The sequence below is a fragment of the Rhodnius prolixus genome, unplaced genomic scaffold (genome assembly GCF_049639745.1).
Source record: "Rhodnius prolixus isolate KJV_2025 unplaced genomic scaffold, Rpr scaffold_4, whole genome shotgun sequence".
Lineage (NCBI taxonomy): Eukaryota > Metazoa > Arthropoda > Insecta > Hemiptera > Reduviidae > Rhodnius > Rhodnius prolixus.
Genome location: NW_027411614.1, coordinates 22426051 through 22450890, shown reverse-complemented (window position 1 = coordinate 22450890; position 24840 = coordinate 22426051). Strand labels below are relative to the sequence as shown.

Below are 24840 nucleotides of genomic sequence, written 5' to 3'. Positions count from 1 at the left end.
ACCGAGAAAGATTCTGTCTCCCGAAATGCACAGGGGCTCCAACTAATGTTCGTTTTTCCAAAACAAACTATTCCTTTCTCATTAATAATTATTTTTGTTTTCCTTTAACCCTTAATTTCTCATTTACCGGTCGGACAGTAAATGCACCAGCTCTGCTCAACACTAGCCACATTCATTTTAAGACCATTAAAAAAAAAGTCTATTTAACAAGCATTTATCAAAATCAAAACTTAAACTAAGTTAAATATATTATTTTAAACACGACCCTTTAAACTTAAATACTTAATCAAAAAAGTTACCAATTTAAAACGATTTCCCTGGCACATTTTTTAGTTCCCAACACACAGATTTATTAAATGAAACTCTAGACTTTCAAAACATTCAAACAAGCCATTTATCAATGTTTAAATAAGAGCAGTGGTGGAAGTGAAAGAAGAAAAATGGCTGGATGATTGGTATTGATTGATTTCACTTTGATAATATAGAAATAAATTACACTTTAGATGGACGGCGCTACCGCTCCAATATTGTCAATCCCTACCATTTACCATTTACTCAGCCACATGTTCACCTAAATACAGTTATTTTAAAGAAAAATTATAAACAAAATGGTAGTATAAAACATGGAGATATTTGGTTTAATCAAGGAGTTATCTGGGAAATCTTTAATCACAGGATAGAAGAATGATAGCAGTGAAAGGCCGTCTCTCAGGGTATGAAAGAGGCACTTCAAGCTGCTGATGTTTCAAGGGGGCCTCAAGTAGAAAATATTTTTCCATGCAGTTACAAGTAAGTCTAAAATGCAATGAAAAAGAAGGCCGATTGTTCTAATTGTACAGTCTTACTTCACAAATTTCAAAAACTGGCAATGAAATGAGCCAACTGCAATTTTGGCCGTGAATCTCCGGCAACTTTAGCCAAGTCACAGCTTCTGACTGTTCCGTTCCTTTTGTTTTGTTGCTCTTTAAGGTTCCCCCTCTAGTTTTCTAGCTTGTCGAAGTGGCCGAACCCTTTGAGAAAAGTAACACGAACGTCGTTTCCATCGGGTAAGTGGGAAAAATTTTTAGGCTGTTGACTAGTTCCTGTGCTGTTTCCTAAGTAGCCCTGCACATCTTGACGTACTTTACATGTGTGCATACCGAAGAAGGATGCGCACTTACCCATCTTGTCTTTCCAAATGCAGTTCAGTTCCTTGCTGGCCGAACTTGAGTTTACAGTTTACCGTATGTTTCTTTTGCTACCCAATTTTGCTTCGGATTAAACACAACGATTGTTTACGATACTCCGTGCTGGATCTGAACTTATGCATCAGGACAATCTAATGAGTGATTCTTTTTTCCATTAACCATTATGACCATTTAGTTTTTCAGTAGGTGAGATGTGTTTAATAGAGAAGTTGTGTGTTCATTTCTGGTTTTTCGGTCTCTCTCTCTCTTTGCTCCGTGGGGTGTTGTGTTGAGGCTCTTTGGAGAAGCTCTGGGCAGAAGAAACATGAAGATGGTCTCTTGCTGAGGATGTGTTTCATCTGCTGACAGCTTTCAATTCATAAATTCAAAATATAAACGATTCATTATCTTGGCCATACTTTCTGATAACCACTTTCACTTCGGATGAAACACTACGATATACCAGCATTTTGTGCGATTCACAGTCTTAGACTTGGATCTCATTTTATAGTGTGTAAGAGTGATACCGTACATAAGTATATGGGGTAAAGTGTCTTAGCTATTCGTCTTCGTCCCCGGAAACTGTTCGGATAATTGGAATAAAGCTAAAGGCATTGCTTTCTAATTTAGATCGTTTCAAGAAGGTTATTTGGGAAGCAGTTTTTATCCCAAAAACCCACTTACTATGTAATGGTTGTGACAATGATGAACACAAAGCACTTCAACTTTACAATATTTGTGCAAATAAAAACTAAACTTAGATTTAAAGTGTAGACAGTAGCGAAGCCAGCTGGAGATTCAGAGAAACTGATGGGTTTAGTTGCCGAAATTGGGTGGTATCGCTACAAAATTAGCTTTGTTTTTGCATTTAGATGGACACTTACATCAGTTTAGGATGTTCTTGAGATACTTTTGATACATTTTGTGCGAATTGTCTTCTTTTGCTTAATGTGCTCCTTTTTTTAATCAAAGAGGGTTTCCCTTCCTTCACTCAGTTTATTTAAACCACGTCTCTAGCCAGGCTGAGCAAAGGTGGTGGCTTTGAAGCGAAAACAAATTGTCCCTGAAGCCACTTCAACAAAATGTTTAATATTTTTTATTTAAATTACTGCAATCTTATGTTGTAATAAAGGCTAAAACGAATGAAAATACATTTCAGAGAATTTTTACTTTAATGTTATCTTTTATATTAATGTTTCTTTTTTTATTTATTTTTTCCCCCCAGCAGTGAACGAGATGGGAAAAAGAATAAACACAAATATAAAGAAGAGGATGGAAACATTATTTTGTCTGTAGCAACGAAACGCTCAAGTACTCAAACAGGGTTAACATACATAGTTATGAGTAGGGGAGCGACCCTAATGGTGGGGATAAGGAGAAAAAGAGAAACGAACATTGATGTTAGTAGTATGAAAGGCAGCGATGACTGGGTGGATGGTGGAAACACCGGCCGAAACCTTTAATTAAAACTAGAAGAAGCAACTTTAGTCCAGAACTCGTTAAAGACCGTGTCTGGGGAAAGATAAAGCACAAAGATAACTTGCGTCTTTGCACAGAAAAAGCTTACCTCATGCTCTACTTGGGGCTCTTCTGCTTTATTAAAAGAGAATATAAACTTAATTATTCCACTTCTTCTTTTATTACATACATAGATATACATAATTCTACATTTATAGTTTTCACCGTACCAATGGATTATAGAATAAAAATTAAAATATAAATAAATGTTAAGTTTAATTGTGAAAATCGAAATAATTAGCATTTATTTATATAATTAAAAACCAAGCTGAAACGACTTTGAACCGTAGATCTTTACACAAATATATTCTCCGGGGATATAGCCTATTCAGATAAAACGTAACTAAGATACAGGTAGTTAATGCGCAGGTTTCCGATGGGGAATTCTCGGGTTCGAATACATTCTGCCTTCCATTAAAAACTCTTATAGCTCACGGTCTGGGGCTAAACATTGCTGTCTGTAACGAGAAAACACTATTCGGAGATTTGTCTTTTTCTTCTTCCCATGGTGCTGCAGTCCTATGGTAGGACCTGGACCTCATTCAAGAGAGAGTGCCACTCTTCCCTATCCTCGGCTTTCAGGCGCCATCTTCTAACACCCACCTTTCGCAGATCTCTTTCTGCGTCATCCAACCATCTTATCCTGGGACGACCTCTACGTCTTGCGCCCACCGGATATCCATATAATACTTTTTTTAGGAACTCGGTGATGGGGCATCCGTTCAATATGGCCGAGCCACCTCAGACTGCCTTTTTTGTGATACAAGAAACTATGTCTGGTTCTCCGTATAGTTTCTTGAGTTCTTAGTTCTTTCGGAGCCTCCATTCACCGTCAATGTACACCGGACCGTAGATTTTTCGCAATACTTTTCGTGCCCATATCCCCTAAGCATATTCTCACATTCTTGTGTCATGGTCCAAGTCTCGCTACCGCACACCACTACCGGCCTTATTATTGTTTTATAAAAAATAATTTTGGCCGGGCGTGACAAATTCTTAAACCGCAAAACTTTTTGTGACGCATACAAACGCCTGTTTCCTGCAGTTACTCTTCCTTTTATTTCAGCGGTTATGTCACAATTTGCTGTCAGTACTGAGCCAAGGTATTTGAATTTGTCGCATGTGGAGAAGGTATAATTGAGAATCTGTACTTGCTCTTCTCGTTCAAACTCTTCAAATGCTCCTCCTAATGCTGTATTTGACCTAGCAATAATTAACACGTCATCCGCAAATGAAACTGCCACTTGATTTAATAGAGTTTTAAGACTACTGCAACAATGTTCCCTCAATTTCGTACGCTCATCATGGCCACAAACAGATTATAAAGTATCTGGAACGTGGAAATATTCTCTACCTCCACATATCAGTTCCTGAAGAAAAACTCAACTGGTACCCGAATCGTCGAACATTAAAGAATTGGCCGCAGCCAATCATTGCAGAATCTGTTTATAACTTTTATTTGCAATATTTCCCCAGAAAAATGCACCCCCAGAGGCAGTTGCAATTTTTCTTTAAAGCGCCATTTAATTTAATGTACGTAGGGAGCGGTTTCATATCAGTGTTACAACAGAAGGAGTCAGTAAAATTTAATATTTATAGAAAATGCAGTTGAACTGAAGTGTAACTTCACTTAATGCGGATTAATCCCACTAGAGAATGTGCAATTAGAATCCCACAAAAAAGGAAATACTTATTTACAGCATGGATTTTTCATAAACTTTCAAATTTTACCAAAAAATGGCTCCAACAATTTTCATTAAGTTGATCGCATAAATTTGGCACATACAAAGTCTTAAATTTTGATCGATAAAATTTGTTATTTGATCTACCTTCAAGTAAAAAATTCGATTCGGTTATATGTTTGACTTTAAATTGGCCAAATTCGACTATACAAAAAATAAAAGAGTTTTAAACCTGTATTATGTTAATGAACTGAGACTACAAGGTGAGTTCATGGAAATGATTGAATTCAATCATTTTGCCAATTCAGTGAATTTGTAGAATTCAGTGATTGCTATTGGCAAATCTAACTGACCATCACCTCCACTCTAGGGAATTATATTTTTTCATTTATGTGCAAACCATTTAGCTAAAAGCATAAAAATAAATGCAATAAAAATAAAAAAATAACAGAAAAATATGACATAGATTGTAAAAGTTAAAATCTAGGATTAGTCTAAAATAGAACTTGGGAGATATTTTAGTAAATTTTATCTTTTCCATTACTGTAATGTAAACTTAAAATAAGTTTCCTTTTGTTTATTTTTATTTTCTTTTTTTAATAAAAGTAATAAATACTTTTTATTGGTTTAGAAACCTTGACACAGAATAAACACATAAAATCAACGTCATGCGTACTTTCTAACAAAGAGAAAAAGACAAATAGAAGAGAAAAACAGTTGAAAGATGAGAAAAGATGTTGGCAGTTTATTGGTAATATAAGATGCTTTCAATATCTTTTATAACATAGTGATTGTGTAAGAGACAAAACTTAACTTATAATACAATAAAGTACGGTTTTATAACGATAACTGCGCTCTAGTTTATAATAATAAATTCTTGGCTCTGTTGAAATCAATTTACACAGCTGACCAATATGTACTATGGCAGAAATTATTATACTACATAATGTCCCGCAATCACTTTCAAAGTTCTTGATTACCAGTTTTACTGGGTGCTCTGGTTCAGACTCAAATCTTGATCAATTAGTAAGGAAATTAGCAAAAATTGTAATTGTAAATGGTCAATATAAGAAAAATTAGTTTATAAATACAGAAAAAAGGTTTACTTAACCTTCCAGCGGGCGCGCGTATCTCACAGATACAAGCTTAGACTAAAATAATCGCAGTTTAGAGACGGAGCGGCGGAGGATGCTGTCCTTTAAGCAATGCTAGACTCTCATGACTAGTTTCCTTCAGTAAAAATCTCACCTTGTTTGGGGTTGTACATTTCTTTGCAATTGTCGATCCGTGCCTGACATATACTCGCGACCATTCGAGTAAGTTTTCCTGACTTATCAATTATTTATATTTTTTTCTTTTAAACGTGTTCATCAAATTGAACTATTTCCAACATTGTTAATAAGAATATTGTTTTCTACTGACAGAAAAAGACATTGTATATCTCAGTTAAGAGGAGGAAATAACTGCGAACACTTTTAGACAGTCTAGTGGCTGAACATGGTAATTGTAAAATTACACTTATTGGCTTGTAAAAAATAAGAAGTACTATCATTTTCTGAGCATTTTTTATTTGTTATTTCATTATTAATAATTACAGATGTTATTTAATTAATTTCATTTCTTCTATTGATAGAAAAAATTAAAAATACCTAAGTTTATCTGTAAGATACGCGCGCCCGTTTTTGTAACTTTTTGGGCGCGCCCGCTGGAAGGTTAAAAGCACAGATCCTAGACGAAGATGGGTAAGCAAATGTCCAAAAATTGGAGTAAAAAACAATAAAACAATAGCTGCAAACAAGGCAAACACTTGTAACAACTGAGGAAAACTTATAATACAAAGGAAGGATCAATTTTTTAATTCTTTTTAATACTGTGTAAGCGATAGGAACCACTTTATATAACTGTCTTCCAAATCAGAATCACTCAAAAATAAATTTGTCTGGGCAATGTTTGAAATGAAAAGTTGAATAATGGATAAAACCAAAATCTAGTAAATATTAGAACAAAATTAATAAATGAATTTAAAATAAAAGTTTGTTTAAAATATTTCCTAACATTTTCACAAATATTTCACAGAGATCAGAAGTAAATGTTTAAAATGCAATTTGTAACCTTTGACTTCCTTACTTTAAGCCAACCTACTTTAAAATTGACTACTGGTCCATCTAAAAGAGTTTTCAATGAATTAAACAACTCGATAAACTAACACTGTTGTGTGCTCGTGAACACGTTTTCTTGTAAAACAAAGGTTATTTCTCATACGAAGATAAAAGGAATCCTGGAAAATGATATACCGTTTGAAAGTCCATTAAACAGGAAACATTTAAAAAAAATGCCAGCACCTAGGTCTGATAATGATCACATAAGGGCCTAATCAGGTTTCATAAAAAATTCGATTACTTTTATTTTTCCAGTATCCAGGAGGAAGATTGAGGCTGTTTGAAGAATAACTTATGCTTCAAAATGGTGTCAGTTTTTAGAAAATTTATCTGACTTTCTCATCAGAATCGAATTCGGACTAAATGTTTCTGAGTAATGACATTTTTTTTGCAAAAAAAAAGTAATGTTTAAAAAAAAATTTAAGTGACGTCACTCAAGAATAGTGGAAAATATGAAGTTGGCCAATACGTCACTGAACTCCACTTTAGATGCACTACACAGAGTAGGCCTATGGACAATACTTACTGGTTCACTCTGTATAAGAAATTAAATTTAGAATGTAATCTTTCATAAAAAACATTAGATTCCCAAACAGTAAGCGGGGTCAGTAAATTTAGGGGGGAATTACCGTATTTAAATAAATACTCTTTTAGGGATAGAGTTAAATTATGCTCATTGTGTAACCTAGAAGAAAGAATTGAGGATGTTTTTCATTTCATAGCTAATTGCCCAGTCCTACGAGAATTTAGAATTCAGTACTTTAATTAAAAAAGCTATTTACTTTTGACGAATTTATTTATTCATTTATTTCTATTTATTTATTTATTTATTCATTTATTTCTATTTATTTATTTATTTCTATTTATTTATTTATTTATTTCTATTTATTTATTTATTCATTCATTTATTTCTATTTATTTATTTATTTATTTCTATTTATTTATTTATTTATTTCTATTTATTTATTCATTTATTACTATTTATTTATTTATTTATTTTTGTATGAAAATTGAGTCATATATTTAATCCAATTTTTTTTTCTTTTGTTTTCTTTCCTCCATACATAATATAATACATATTAAAGGAGTTTAATTGCAAGGCAACTCTCAGACGGTGGTAAGGAACATGAGTAAGTCTGTCGCTAGAAAATTTGTATTTTGTTCAATCTTTGTAATACTTATTTTAATAAAGATTATTATTATTATTATTATTATTGTCACTATTATTATTATTACTATTTTTTTTTTTTTTTTTTTTTTTTTTTTTTTTTATGATTTAAGGCGCGTCAACATCCAAGGTTATTGGCGCCCGGAGCTTTTTTCAGTGCACTGCCGGCCTCCGGACAGTGTTCTCTCGTTACAGACAACACTGTCCATCACCGGACAGTGAGCTGTAAGAAGCTCCTAGGAAGAAAAAATCTAAGGGTCAGCTGCTGGATTCGAACCCGGGACCTCCGCGTGGGAGTCCAGTATGCTAACCTCATAGCTAATCCCTTCCCTTATTATTACTATTATTATTATTATCGTTATAAAACCAAAATTTCAGTAATTATTTTAGAGAAAATTAAAAAAAAGATTTCCTAAATGAATTGGTATTTTTTAAGATCGATTTTGACTAAAAGTTTCTTTTCAGTCCTAGAAGGCACTTAAGTCCAATATTAAATCCAAACATTCTGAGAATTTTCGTTTTCGAGTCATTCTGATCTCAAATACCCCCGCATCCAAGTTTATCGTAACCATTTTTAGTTTTTTTCAAAAGACTTCGGAAGGTGTATTTCTCTTTTAAAAAAGTCAAATTTGAAAGTCTGCCAGAATGCAATACCTCTTCATGAGAATTGAGAGAAGAAAAATGAATTTATAATCTACATCAAATTTAATCTGACCAATTGATTAATCATGAAAATGTAATTTTCATCGTCAAGAAAATCAAAGCACGTTGAAATGTAAATTAAATTATAATTAAATGTAAATTAATTCTACTTCAATAGATGTTGTGTTATGATTTTCACGTTATAGACCATGTTATGAAGCGTTTATTATGAAATCTTGGAAAACTTATGCCTTCAAAAATAAAATAAATAATTCATATGTCACAAGGACGAGGGAACCACTGAGAAGCACAGCTCGTTATATTTCGGTCAATATTGACTTATCTTGGCGGAAAAGAAAACCCCTTGCACATCTGCTTTCTTCTGCTTACAATCTCTGCTTGCACTTAACAAAATAAACACGCTGAGAACAACTAACACAAATAATTATAGGAAAAGATTTCGAAAAATAATTTGGATAACAATGTAAGATGTAAATAAAGTAGGTTATTTCTTTAAATCGATTCTCAGTTTTTTTTTTAACCAACCATTTGCAAATTGATCGCCTTCGTCACTTTAAAATGGATTTTTTTACTGTTTTTCTTTATTGAATTACATCATCATAGCTATTCAACTATAGAATAATTTTTTGACCGCTCTTCAAAATTCCAAAACATAATTTGCCAAACTATTATTAGGTCGATAATAAAACCAACTATAACATTTATGTGACCACTCTCGGCCACATTCTTCTTCTTCTTCTTAGTCAATCCTCGTCTACCTTTCGGTGTCGAGGTGTCTTCACTAAAACCTTCCAGCTATCCCTATCCTCAGTCAAATTTCTCCTTCTTCTCCAATCCAAGTTTTTCCTTCCGAAGTCCTCCCTCACTATTCCTTCCCATGTTGTGCGCGGTCTGCCCCTGCCTCTTTGACCCTGCATCTTAGCCTCATAGCAAAGTCTTGCTATACGGCTTGTGTCCAAACCATCTTAGCCTGTGCTCTCTCAGCAGCTCTTCCACCGGCCTGACGTCGAGATTAGACCTTATTGTAGAATTTCGTATCTCGGCCACATTCTTATAATAAAACACCGAATTTTAAAATGTATTTAAATTCATAGTAAGCTAATTAAAACAGAGGTAGTTAATTGTGTGCAACTCAATATTAAGATATAGAGTACCCATAAGGAAACTTGAGCTCATCATCAACTCACACAAACCCAGGTAACACACAATTAACACACATTCTATTCACAAATAATTCTCTAAAGTGAATCACAATAGATTTTTCAGGTCCCAATTGATTGGCTCATAACCATTTTGTTCATATTCTAATAGGTAATGTGTTTTTATTAACAAAGACTAAAAAAGTAAAGTAAAAATAATTTTTTTCAGGCGATTTTTTGCGTCCAACTTCCTAATTTAGGTGTCGTGGACGAAGGCGACTAACCTACACTCTTTACTAATTAAAAATAAATTTTATCATCAAAAAATCATAATTTAATTGGAAGATAGACAATTAGCAAGACGCAATAAATTTTGTGAAACTCACAGTAATAGGTTTGTAGTGAAAGTAACTTAAGCGGATGCTGCAGCATAATGAAGCGTTAATGGAGAACAATAAAGTTAAGACAAACTCAATAACGAAAGAGTTTTCTCTTATATTGATGCTAAGTTTCTAAATTGAGTAAAGTATTTCACCGTAGAACAAAGTAAATTTATATTGTAGTTATATTTATTTTGTTTTATTTTTCTCACGTAAACCTGATTTTAAATGTAGCTCTATTATAATTTTGAAAATTTTACTATATTAATTTATTCCCAGATATGTGTAAAAGATAAGTTCAATTCCATGGAATATACTCGTATTAGGCAAGGATATTTTTCAGCTGAAACAAGTTTATGCTTCGAAAAGTAATAAAAATTTTGTAAGGATAACTATCTATCTTCAGAATAAATTGAGATTATTAACGGGAAAAGAACTCTTACAAATAAAACAACCCTAGTCGAATTTTAATCTTTTAAATAAAGAATGAATCATGAAGATGGGCAACTGTGGGGTCCCACGGGGACCCCATGCTTATGCTTCAGATCCGGACACAGCTATGGTACGTCGATGGCCGGCAATAAAAACGATAAGTACTGTGACAATAGATAATATTAGTAACAACCGTATGGGAAGAATTGTGACCACAGTCTGCGGTAGCTAAGATATTAATATGCAGGCAAGGCTAATAAAAGATTGCTAACTTGGGAGAGATCACCTTCGATCGGACGCCTTAAATGGAAGAAAATGGCGATAAAAATTATATATTATTTGATTATCATTATTATGTGATTATATATTGAGAATGAGCTCGGACGAAGTGCAACCCCTTCTGCTATTAGCTTTGCAAAGCAAAAAGAAGAAAAGACGAAGTTGGGTGCATGAAATTACTTGACATGTTGAGTTCTTGAACTATCTCATTCCATACTTTAGCCTTTTTTAAGACATTTTTATAATGTTCGGGTAATCTGTCAAACAAAAATTTGTATTTGCGCAGATATTCTATAAAAATTTCAATTTCTTCACTCATTTTTTTTTAAGGAAGTAGAACATGGAAGAGTTAATAGCACTGTTGAAGGGGATGATAAAGGAGCAAAAAGAAATGATAAAGGACCAAGTTGAAATAATAGAAGACATAAGAAACTGGCGGAACGAGCTGAAAACAGGCCGTGACGGAAGAAAAAGAGAAATAAAAGGGGAAGTAAACAAGACATCAGAAGGAATGAAGGACGAGGCAGACATGGTCCAAGAAGCAGACAACATCCAAGAAGAAGACGAAGGCAGCAAGGATGATGCAGGTAGCAGAGATAGCGGTCGGAATGTATAGGTGAACTTGACCAGGTTAAAAGAAGACATTGCCGTGTAGAAGCTCGAGAAGCTGCGAGAGCAAAAGAAAATTTAGGAGCGCTAGAACATTGCAAGGTGGTATAGAGATGGAGTTATAAGTAAATGTAATTAAAGGAAAACATATTATTAAACGAATTGCGTCGACCATATGTTTCCAGTTAGTTATAATGAAATAAACAATGAGTAATAAAGTTTCTTAACATTGCAATCTTTATTTCGTAGTTACTAGGTGGCAAGGCGGTCACGTTGAAATCTGTAAATTTGTACTACCAGATCGCTTGTCGTCGCGACAAATGCTAGACCGCGTTCTGTTTGACAGAGTAAATGCAACATTGTTAATATAACTAGACCGCTGACCGCCTCGGACGGAGATCGTTGCCCGCCGCGACATACCGCTTTCTGTGAGCCTAAACCTGTGCAGATAGTGTAAGAGGATTGTGTCCATATTGTATAATGAAAAGTGCTAGGAACCCATGGGATTGCAACACCCAAGCAGCTGCATGCTACAGCGACCCCATGCGGGAAAAATTTGTAATGCAATTACCAAATTATCCTGTTCACTTAACTAGGACCATACTAAGGATAAATGATTGGAATCAAGGATTTAAAGAATTCTAACATATCCTTCAGTTGTTTACAGGAAGTTCAGTCCAAAAAAATAAGACAGAAGAAAAATATTAGCGGGCAAATTGTGCAGCAACTCTCAGATGACGTCTTTCAGAGTGTAAATCCTCTACGTTATTGAAACAAAAACTACACACACATAAACACGATCACAGAATAGCTTCTTTAGCACACACAGTCTTTATTATATACTAGTGTTATAGATATTCTGTGGTATCTGTGAGTTTTATTTGGCCTAAGTTGTTCTGATAGCTCTTAGACTGAGTTATAAATGACTTTACTCTGGGACTTTTATTTTATTATTGAAGTTTTCATATCTGATCATCTATTCTATCCTCATTCTCTTCTGTTTTTCCACTTCTTTGTTTTTTTTTTTTATTTTGTTTTCTTTTGGTTGTCCTGCCGTCAACCCGTCTCACAGTTTGTTGTCGAAGAATCTTCCAACCTTACTAATACACACCAAAACCTTTTCTTTTTTTGTCCGGAAGCACACTTCAAAGTGATTAATTAACAAACTTGTGAAAACGGAAAATTCGACGATAAAGTTAAAAGAGAATATGAGCAGCAGTATGAGGAGAAAACTCTTTAACTACGTATAATACCGTATTTTCCTTACCATGATAATAAACTTTTCACAGCTCTTCAGATTTACACTGTTACATGTTTTCTCCTTAAAAACTCATAGGAAAATTAATTATATAATAAAGTTAAACATGATCAAGTTTAACATACAATATTTTAATGTTAAATACTATTTTCGATACGCAATTTAGGTTGGCATATAATTTGCGATGTGTTATTAACTGGAGAAATCTGTTAACTGTGTTACAAGTTCTTGATTTTTCCTTTTTCATTAATATGCCAAAAGCATTCACTATACAATATGGACACAATCCTCTTACTAAAAATAAGTTTTTAAAATAAATGCGTATTAACAAAAAATTTAAATAAACATGACTGGCGATATGTACCGCAAATAGGTTAATGTATTTATAATTTAATATTTTGGGGCTTGTGGTTATCCCTTGCAATATTAAAATAATTACTTCTCCATCAATAATTGCTACATTACTAAAGACTTATCCAAAGGGGGTCTCTTGAGGTCTGTGTTCCAATTAATTGGATGTAGGTGAAATAAAACAAATATACATAAAATCTAAAATTATAATTACTACAAACTATAATTACTTTGAACAATGTACAATTTGGACTACTGCTATTGAAGGATGTTATTTTTTTTTTAAAGCGTTTAAATAATTTATTAATAAATCTTAGCGAGGGATGCAATAATTCTCTCTTTGCTTTATGTTAATTTGATTCTAATTATATTTTATTTTTTTATAATAATTCAACTTAATTTTCCAAAAAAGTTTACTTTTTTCTTGATTTTTTGACCCTCACAATTTTTTTAATGTAATTTTATCCTTGTTCATTAAAAACTAAACAAAGCCCCATTGTTTTCAGCATAACGACTCCTCTAGAGTGCCAGTAACCGAAGATTGGATTTAAAAACTAGAGAAATAAAGTTAATTGTTGATTGTAAATAGTTGTAAAATAATAGAGGTGTGCACTATCTCAGAAATAAGGGAAAAATAGTAGGAAAATAGGAGGGGAAGATAAATAACATTTAGGCGGTAACTAACATTAAATAACATTTAAAAAAATATTTTACAGATATTGCATACCGCCTTAGCTTTTTGTATTTCTTGTAAGGAAATCAGTGTGAATAAATAAGTTATACTGTTTTTGGCTCAAAAGTAATTTAGGTGGTTCCTTTTTGAACATAATGAGGTTCAGAAACTTAAAACAGAATGATTTACGTCCTACTAAGTATTTACTTTTAGTAGATCAATAGACTAGATAAGTAGCTGCCTGTATCATACATTACAAATGTACTACTACTAGATAATTTTAATCTTTCGAGAGGAAAGATTACCTCACAGCAAACACAAAGGTGTCCAATTGTCCAACCCTTCGCAGAGATATCACCAAAAGCACAGGAGTTACAGCATTTAGAAATATGAAGGAAATGTAAAACCACTAAAGTTTATCACCTTATATCACCATCTTAAAAATGCAGCTAGAAATCGGGAACAATAGCGGCTGAGATATTGATGATTTTTTTTTTTTTTTTTGTAGTGCGCATGCACGAACTGCATTTAATGCACATATAAAGCTCATAACCCTGGGCTTCAAACTAAAAATCCAGCTAACTAATTGACTCCTTACTGGGAAAGTTTACTTTTACCTAATTTCGTTGTTGCTCAATTACTCAAATCAATTTATTAAAGTAAAGTAAAGTAATCGCCTATTTTTTCAGGCGGCGCTTAACGTCCAACTACCTATTAGGTGTCGTGCACGGGGATAGAAGCTCATACTTTAGTGCAAACAATTTTTGCTAACAAATAAAAAGTAGTCATACGAGGGATTCGAACTGGGGATCTTCCACCTACAAAGCCGCTCTCTGGTCCATTAGACCAATATCCGCCCCTAAATCAATTTATTATTAAAAATATTTGGTTATTACATTATACTTTATTTTATTGAACCGTAGCGTTCTATTGCAGTAGTGTAGCATTAGTAATATTGTACTATTGTTTTTTATAGCTATTATATTTATGGATGGCTTTTCTACTTCTGCCTTTGTTTAAAAATACCTTGACCTATTTTACATAATTGCATTCTCTCTTCTTTTTCTTTACTTTAATTTGTTGCTAGCAGTTCACTTTTTGACTTCTTTAATTGGACAACTTGTCCGTATTTTAAATATATAAATTAATTCCTTTTAATAGTTTGGATTCCGAGCTTCAGAGCTTCCAATCAGTCTAGGCTACTGTCGGTAAGGTTTAAAATTTATCAGGTTAGCGTAGAAGGAATTTACATCACGATCACTACTGCGTATCGATTTCAGACTACAGCTTCAGCTGATCAAATTTCATAGAGGAAGCAAAGTGACAAACAAACTTGTTAAGGCAGATATTATTATCACAGTGAATCATAGCCGGAGGCAGCCATGTTTCTGCTAGCGGGATGGGCACGTGGGGGTGGAAGTCATGGCTTTGGACGAAACCCATTGTAAAACAAGAGAGTGGAATAGGCGGACCAGATAAAGTTTCTTTTATTATTATGAAAACCTAGAGCCAACATCCTCTTAAATTTGAACAGTTTTGTTTTTTCTATGTTAGTACTAGCCTCACTTCATTATGACGGCTTCATAATAAAACTGGAAAAACTAGAGAATCTACAATTTCTCTTGTTAAACAACCTTATCTAGCTGGACTCCATTTTAAATTATATCCGCCAAAATAACGTCAATGCTATATGAAGTACACTATCGGCCACACGATTTCAACTAACTAAATTAATTCACACTCAGTTTTTAATTGCATTCGTTTGTAATCTTGGGCTACGTCAGGTGTTTCAAACTCTTTCATGTGCAACTATTTCCAACGGCTGTGCTTTTCATGTACTCAAAACTTATTCTTCAAACAAATCCTTCCTTTCACCATTGTGCGTACAATTACTGCATGGAACTACTTAGGAATAGAAATCTAAATGGATTCTAATACAATAATTTAAGGAAGTTTATAATTAAGAATAACAATATTTTAATTTGTCTACTGTAACTAAAACATTAATCCAATCATTAATCATGACAATCCATGGACTTTTAAGAATATTAATTGGTGAAGAAAGGTCGATTAATTTGATTGAGTAGAATGTGATATTTTGTTTTTCTTTTCCCCCACTCCTAAGAAAGTGTTGTAATCGAGCAGTTTTCACGGAAAATGTCCTTTTGTGTGGCCAGGATAACTCATAAAGGAAAATCACAGATAATTTGCTAAAGAAATGGAGAACCAAAATAAATGAAATCAACATGGAGAAATGAAATTACACGACATTCTCCCTAAGGAGGACTACATGCTGTTACCCGTTACCTAAAGGTACACTCCTCTTCACACAACAGATTGGGTTAAGTACCTAGAAATCTTCGTGGACAAACGTCTGATCTGGAATCCACAAACTCGACTTGAACGGAAGTAACTAAACAAACGATGCATACTTCATTCTAGACTTCTGGACAAACGATAGAATCTTTCATTAAAAACAACATACAACTGATCTACCACCATGATACTCGAACCTGTCTGGACGTACGGAATGGATCTCTGGGGGCTCAGTCAAAGCTTCTAAATCTCCAAAATTCGAATCATTTCAATCAGAAACACATCGTCGAATCGCTAATGCTCCTTACTTTGTTCATAACTCTTTGTTTGCACCGAGATCTCCTTGTGCCCTATGCTGCCGAAGCTGTAAGATCCGTCTGTTGACTACTGCGCCTCAATTTCCTCACATCCTAATCCTCTAGATAGTACATTACCTTGAAATAAAGTAAGTGCCAGTGCTTAGTGAAGTGTAATGCTCGTTTTTGGGAGATTCGCCAATGGGTGAATTCTCCGTTCATGCTACTCACGTAATTATACGAGGGTCGTTTGAAAAGTCCGTGCAAAGTCAGAGAGATAGCACCACTGGCGCGTATCGAGGTTATGTTTAGTTAGTAGCATCTCTTGGAAGAACACACACCAAGTTTCAGCCAGATCGGTCTATTTCTTTGTGTTTGGCGTTCGTTTGAATCGAGGAAGTCGAGTGATTTTCAAAAAATGGACGACAAAGAATTTCGTGTGTTGATTAAACACTACTTTATGAAAGGCAAAACGCCTCAGGAGACTAAAGAGAAGCTTGATAAACATTATGGTGACTCTGCACCTTCGATTAGAACAGTTTATAAGTGGTTTCAAAATTTTCGGAGTGGCCATATGGGCACAAGTGACGCTGAACGTTCTGGACGCCCTGTTGAGGTTACTACTCCAGAAATCATTGATAAAATCCACGATATGGTGATGGATGACAGAAGAGTGAAGGTGCGTGAGATTGCTAGTGCTGTGGGCATCTCGAATGAACGGGTACATAATATTTTGCCAACGCAAACAACGATTGGACATGACAAAGCTATCCGCAAGATGGGTGCCGCGATTGCTCACGCTTGACCAAAAACGAAATCGTGTGAAGTGTTGCAAGGACGGTTTGCAGCTGTTCCAGAAGAATCCGCAGGACTTTAATCGTCGTTTCGTCACTGTGGATGAAACATGGATACATCACTACACTCCTGAGACCAAAGAACAATCTAAACAATGGGTTACCAAGGGGGAATCTGCGCCAAAAAAAGGCGAAGACCGTTCCTTCGGCCGGAAAGATTATGGCGGCTGTCTTTTGGGATTCGCAAGGAATAATCCTCATCGACTATCTGGAAAAGGGTAAAACTATTACAGGTGCATATTATTCATCGTTATTGGACGATGAAAACCGAGCTGCAAGAAAAACGCCCACGATTGGTCCACAAAAAAGCCCTTTCTCGACAACGCACCAGCTCACACCTCAGCAGTTGTGGTCGCAAAATTAATGGAAATAGGGTTCCAACCCGTTCCACATCACCCCTATTCTCCAGACTTGGCTCTCTCGGACTACTACTTGTTCCCCAATATGAAGAAAAGGCTGGCGGGAAAAAGATGTTATTCAAAAGAGGAGGTGATTGCAGAAACGAATGGCTATTTTTCAGACTTGGACAAATCCTATTATTCGGAAGGGATCAACAAACTAGAGCAGCGTTGGACGAAGTGTATAAGCCTAAAAGGAGACTATGTTGAAAAATAAAAATGGTTTACCCCAGAAAATTAAGTAGTTTTTATTTTTGCACGGACTTTTCAAACGACCCTCGTACTATGCATCATGTTTTATCAGCTTTACTTGTCGCAGAAATTTTACGGCAGATGTGAAAGTAAATATAGATAAAAAAATAAAGTATATTCAACAGTGCTGGAAAATATCAAGTTATTGTTCATTTATTTTTTCTGTTACTGAAAAGTTTCAGAATTATCAACCAAGGTTGATTCTTCAGTTAGGTTTCAAAATCAGATTTGCACTTAGAATGTTTCTCTGCACGCAACAAGAGTAACTGACTTAGAAACTTGTGTGTGACTGATAGAATCAAAAAATATTATTTATATTGACGAAACGAGCGATATAAACAAACACTGATTGGTTTTAGGCAAAAATTGCAATAAAATTATTTTGTAATTGTGATGGATTCATTGTAATACTTTGATCTATTCTAGACCGTTTTGAATTAAATGGTTTAGAATTTTGTTTTGAAGTTAAAACAAAACGACGTAAAAATTAATATTTCTGCGAAATATATAACTGATATTAATTTCCAAATATAATAACAGAAAAAAATAAAATAAAATAAAAAATCTTATTAAACCAAAAGATATATTGACGTAATAATCTAAATCAATATCAATACGATATAATCTTAAAAGAAACTACAACTTACACACTAAAAACATAAAATTTGTTCCTTTTAATATCTTATAAGATATGGAAGGAAATAAGGGACGATTATTTTGTAAGATAAGTTTGGCATAAAGGTTTCTTTTAAGTGCAAGAAGGGAGACGGGCAAGCATCAAGCGGCCGGAGAAGGGGAGCGGTCAGATTATAACTTGGCGAAATATGTTCTAACAAATTGGGAGATGCCGACGCTATGCCAACGTCGCTATCTATTGTTGCAGACCTAAGCACCAATGTATTGTTTGCGATAATATATTACAGTCGATAAATCCAACCTCTTTCCAAAGAATATTGGCCCTAATATCCGCCGGATAAATATATATTCTCTGAGGAGTTTATACAATCATCAGGTTTGCCATTGAAGCATCACTGCACAGATCTCTCTCTCTCAAGAAAGTTTAGAAAAATCAATTCGTTGAAAATATTTTGGGAGTACACAATTTTTCTAAAAAATTAACTTATTAAATTGTTGCTAATTAACATTGGAAAATATTTTTTTGATCTTAAGAGTTCTACTCGGCAGCCTAGACAGTAGTGTGGCGTTTTTATTTAATAATATTATTACTTCTAACAAACTACTGCAAATATCGGACTTATCCAAGTCGAGGCCATAAAATATAAATCATGAAATCAAGTAAATAGATTGGCAAGTGATTAGGCTTACTGGACAGTGTACTGGATTTCCACAGAGAGTGATTACAATGAGCTGTAAGAAGCTCCTAAGAAGAGAAAATCTAAAAGCCAGCAGCTGAATTCGAATCCAGGATCTCTGAGTGGAAATCCAGTACACTAACAACTGAGCAAATCTCTTCCTTCGAAGGAAGTTATTGAATTTCACATTTTTAATTTGAAGTAGATATTTCTAGTCTCTCTAGAGAAAAGAGTAAAGAAAATTTCCAATATTACTTAAATGTAAGTGTAGAAGATGTTTCAATTCTACGAATTACCATGGTTACTGTGAACGTCCATCTCGTTCGAGGGTTGGGAGAAGATCAAAATCAACTAAGTGATTTTTATACCAATTTTTAAAATGATTTGAAAGTTAAGAAATTCCAAATTGAAAATGTTCTTAAAAGCTAGTTCTGTTAGAGTACGAGCAGGTAATAAAATAGCTAATGCATCAAATATCTATTTTAATTCCATAATGTGTAATTTACACCTTCGCTGACGACACTGCCATTCTCTCCACACACTCTGACCCTATCCTCGCAGTACGCTCACTACAGTCCCACCTTCACTCAATAGAACCTTGGTTAGAAAACTGGCGTATAAAAATTAACCCAACTAAGTCTAAATACATAGTCTTCACACTCAAACGTCAAACTCCACCACCTGTCTTCTTACATCATACACCTATCCCACCAGCCGACCATGTGCGGTACCTTGGAATGTACCTAGACAAGAGACTTACCCGGAACCCCCATACGAGAGTTAAACGTACCGAACTAAACAAACGATACAAACTTCTAGCCAGACTACTGGACAAACGCTCAAAACTCTCACTACAGAACAAACGACGACTCTATACAGCTCTTCTCACACCAATATGGACTTACGGACTCGAACTTTACGGAACAGCTAAAAAAATCAAACATCAATAGACTGCAAACACTCCAATCCAAAATTCTCCGCCGCATAGTAGACGCTCAATTCTATGTTAGCAACCACACAATACATACAGATCTCCAAATTCCATTCATCTCCGTATTTGCCAAAATCCGAAATAAAAATTTTCATCAAAAACTCTCACTGCATCCCAACCCTTTAGCTGCAAACTTGTCTTCAACTGCGCTACCCTCCAATCCTCGAAGACGGCTGAGGCGCCGTTGGCCCCGTGACCAACTGGGTGACTAACGGCGGCCAACAATGGATGACCGTCATTCACGTCTGCCACGTTATTTATTTATACACTTATCTCAATTACTTATTGTACCCTGTAGGTACAGATGTAAATTACAATAAAAGGTTAAATTAAAAATAAATAAAAATTCCGTAATGTAAGCTTAATAATTAAAAACAACAAAAAAAAAATCTAGCGTCAAATATTTGGGCAAATTTAAACTTCGCGGAAAGCTAGAACGAGCTTGTTATTATACTAGCCAAAATAAATATTAAATTACAAAATAAGTGCGTAACTTACATAATATATTCAATGTGATCTCTCTAGTGATGGGAGCGCCAACTCCATTATCTGCTGTACACATGTAAGTGCCTGCGTGGTGTCGGTTTGTCTGTTCTATCATCAGTGATGGACCATCCACTGATTTTTTGCCGGCCATCACCAAATTATTCTGGAAAAACAATTTTTTTTTATTATTATTATAAAGGCATAAAAATATGTACATGAAGGTTATTGTTTCAAGATAAAAATTGGGTTAAATGTAAAAATGAATGAAAGCAAAAAATCGCTGATAGAAGGTCTTAGGAAAAAAGAAACGTGGGAAATGGTTCCAGAACTAGTAAAAACAAGGCAATCTTAGAGCTCTGACTGCGTTGCCAGCTTGATCGTGGCTCTCTACAACTTCTTTTCCATTTTTACTTATTCTTACTGGCAATCGTGTCCGTTTATCATTTCGACTCTTTGTGGGAAATATCCTTTTTAAGGACCCTTGAGTCCGAAACAGTGATTTTATTAAAAGCTAAAAACCGACGGAAGCTGAAAATTAGGATTTTACTTTGGATCATAAAACATAAGTCTACACACCCAACAATAATGGAAAAAGTAATATCAAATGTTTTGTTTTGGAAAAACTACTTGGCTTTCATATCATCAAGAGTGTGACTCGCTGCTTGAACATTGTGTCAGGATACTTGTGGAGATTGTGGACAAGTATTCCTTCGCCTACCATCTTTACCAGCGGCAATTAGCAGAGTGAAAGAAATTTATTTCAGCTGTTCATGCGCCTCCAAAACGTTTGCTGATTTTAGCCCTGCTACCGGGAATGGCATTTATTGTCCTTTCCGGCGTTTTTATTCCTTTGTTTAGCTCTTAGGCAAAGCCTAGGGTTATCAATTAATTGTCAACTCCTACACCATCGATCTAGTCGAAGCGATGGAATGTAGGATAACTTTGTGCCACCGCTTATATTTTAAGAATTTATACTTATAAGTCAGAAGAAAGAAGTCAGGTTTTTGTTCAACAATAAAGGATACTTATTAAAACTGTCCGGTAGGACAGTTGTGTAAGGGTTGATCATCAAAAAGAGTAACGTTGAAAAACACCCAACATTAACAATTTTTTACTCTTTTTCTATAATAATATGTGATATACCCGTTCAGATGACATCTCTACAGCTTCAGCAATCTCTCGCACTTTCAGTCGACGATCCTCCATGACCTTTTTATGCACTTTTGCGATAAATTCTGGGGGTCGTAGCACTTTTTGGCCGTCCACTACGCGGATCATCATCTAAGCTCACTCGACCAAACTTAAACTCGCTGGTCCACTTGGCAACAGTTGAATATGAAGGAGCAGAGTCCCCCAGTGTGTTCTGAAAGTCGGCTTGAATTTCCTTTGCTTTCATACCTTTCTTTACAAAGTACTTAATCACTGCTCGAATCTCAGTTTTTTCCATTGTCTCAAATCACTACGAGGGAACAACAACAAAGAGTCGTCACTACCACTCTCCTGCAGCAAGAGAACTGACGCGCCACGTGTTCACTCACAAAGGATGTGTGATTATTGCGCGGGAACCTCGTTGCTCTAGCACTGACATCTAGCGGTGATTCCGAAAACTTTTCAAACCACCCTCGTAGATAAAATTCCCAAATTTTTTTTTTTGTAATATAGGGCAAATCCTCCTTTAGAACAGTAATTTTTTTTTGTAATAATACAGATCTAATAGATTTCTAAAAAAAGTTAACAAAAACTGGAAAAAAACGACATCTTCAGAAAATGTTCTTCTTCTTCTTCTTTATTATAAAGTTTGAGTGGTCAATTATCTGCTGCCGTGAAGGCTCCTTATTGACCGTATTTTTTTAACATCCAGATAAAACCAAATCTTAACTCATTTTCGGCAACTTTTTTCTCGAAACCTATTAGATCTGGGTGTTTGCAAAAAAATTACAGTTATAAAGGAGGGTTTGTCCTATAATTTAAAAAAAATTTGGGAATTTTATCTTTTATAGAAAAAGAGAAAAAAATTGTCAAAGTTGGGTGTTTTTCAACGTTACGCTTTTTCGTGCAGTTTTTGATGGTCAACCCTTATACAACTGTCCTACCGGACAGTTTTAATAATCATACCAACTCGCCAATAAATGCATTTCAATCATACTGATCATATTCTCTTAGTGCAATTAAACTATCCTAAATTTTTCTGTATTATGTTCATACTTTAGGAAAAGAAAGCATTACTTTTTAGGCGCATCAATTTCACTGATTTTAAGTTACATTACATGGAAACCGCGTTTTTTTTTCCGCCGACAGCAGCTAAAATCATTGCAGCAGTTCCTTGGTAGCCTCTCGAAGCATACGGAGATAAATTTGATGTCAATTCGATACTTTTAGTAAAATGTTTGTAAGAATTATTAAATCAAGTAAAGATGAAACTGGTTTCATTTTTACAAAATATTGTTCGTCAAGATTTTTCTCCAGATGATTAAGGATATTAAGAGCCGCATTAAGAGCAGTCAGGACAGGCCATTCACTTCTGGAAAAGATCCATTAACAGTTGGACAGAACGAACTTGCTACTCTGTGTGCTACCCTACACTAGGAACTCCCTCTACCATCTTCCATGCAACAACAATAATCCATTATCACTTTTTTTCCCCCAATTTAAAGCTCTTTATTATCAAAACCTTTAATTACCCTCCATGAAAAGCTTTATTATTTAACTAGAATTAATACTTTATATTGTGAACGAATATTGGAGTAAGGCTGGAAAAAAGAGCTGGATTAAATAAAAGAGGTTTGATTAGGAGGGGTTTGAGCATTACCACTTCCCTCCGCATTGACTTACAAGTTCCTTTTTGACAATGTTCTAGCTCTCTCTTTTCACCAAGTGAACGAGATTCCCGTCCCAATTAGGGATTACCTGGTATTCTTCTAGAAGATAATGTTCTCATTATCTCAACTTAGAGATCTTCTAACAAACGCAATCCACTTTCATTATTTAACTGAATAAGTATTATTATTGTCACTACCAAACTTATTTCTTCTGTTTTTATACTATTTATCATCAAATTTTATTTTCTCTTCCACCGAGAGGAGAAGTTCGCAAATATTTTCGAATTTGAGCTTTTTAATTAAAATACAGTTTTCTGGTATCCTGAGTAATGAAAAGTTGTCACTAGAATTAGTTTCCCTCCGCTAAACTTTGTTCAGATTGTAAATTAAAGTATTTTAATTTAAATACATCAATAAAGGTTATATATTTATTGTAAAGCCAGGAGTGGTCTGTTAAATTTAAAGTTTAAAATGTTGCAAAATAGCGAACGTAGCTCTCTCTGCACCTCTTGTAATTTGTCTCAAATGGAAGACTCTTTTCATTTTATAGCTGTCTGTCCCAGATTAAAAGAAATTAGGTTAAAACATTTTAATCAAGAGATATTATCTAAAGATAATTTAATAAAACATTTAAATGGAGGTTATGGCTGGAATTCACTTATCAATTATTTTAAGATTGCTACTAAATTTCGACAAAATGTATTAAAAATTTAATAGTTAAAATTCGTATTATTGCTTCTTTTTTTTTTTTTTTTTGACGTGAATACGTCTTTAAATTTGAATCATGTGGAGGCAATCGAAAAAATCTAATGATAACAAAATCGGGGGATACAGTTTGGCATTATAGTTTCGAATCTATCGTCTACATCCAAAATTAAATTAGACTACTGGATAGCTAAATGATCAAAGAATTCATTACGATAAGCGAGGACTGTGACGCATCTCGCGCGGTGGAGGGGGAAGCGCCGCCATTTTGAGATAATTTTGCTGCATAACGAGATTTGCAATTAGTATAACTTTTGACTCGGAAAAGCTACGATGTTCGTTTAAGTTTTAATCGTCAGCTGTCGTCACAATCTATCGATTGTATATAAAACATTAGTGTAAAATAGTGACAGTGAATAAAATAAAGGTGTTATAATAAGAAAATATCAAAAATATATAATGTCGGCCTTTACGCGTCGAAAAGCCCAAACCAAATACATAGATCGTATACGGTTGGAAAGGGCTTCTCAAGAACAATCGAATGGTAAAAGTCGCAAAGCCGGTGGAGTCGCCATATATCGCAACATCAAATAGCATCACTGATTGTAATAGAGTTAACATTGACATTTCGGAAATTTATTTGGAAATGAAAGACACAAAAGCTGGTGATGTCTGTCTAGTAAACGAAAAAGGCCAATGGCATCTTCAAATTCGTACTCGGGTGTGTGTATATCCATCCGGGCACAGCGTTAGCAGAAATTAAACTCTTTATATTACGATCGTTGTTAAAATATTCCAAAAACATCTCTAAAATTATACCCGATTACATCTTACTACACCAATTATGATGGAGACTTTAATGTTGATGTCTCTCAAAACCGCTCATTGCCCGACATCATGCTCAGCGAGTTCAATTTGTCGTATATTGAAACT

General features: G+C 34.5%; 1 protein-coding gene across 2 annotated transcripts in view; it reads right to left on the bottom strand.

The window, feature by feature from the left end:
* LOC141456057 (opioid-binding protein/cell adhesion molecule homolog) overlaps positions 1 to 24840 on the bottom strand; it is an 869090-nt gene that overhangs the window by 234633 nt on the left and 609617 nt on the right. For both annotated transcript variants that reach the window (XM_074131654.1, XM_074131655.1), the window contains one exon: positions 20396 to 20546. In XM_074131654.1, the coding sequence (XP_073987755.1) occupies positions 20396 to 20546 (151 nt within the window). The remainder of the gene's footprint in view (positions 1 to 20395; positions 20547 to 24840) is intronic.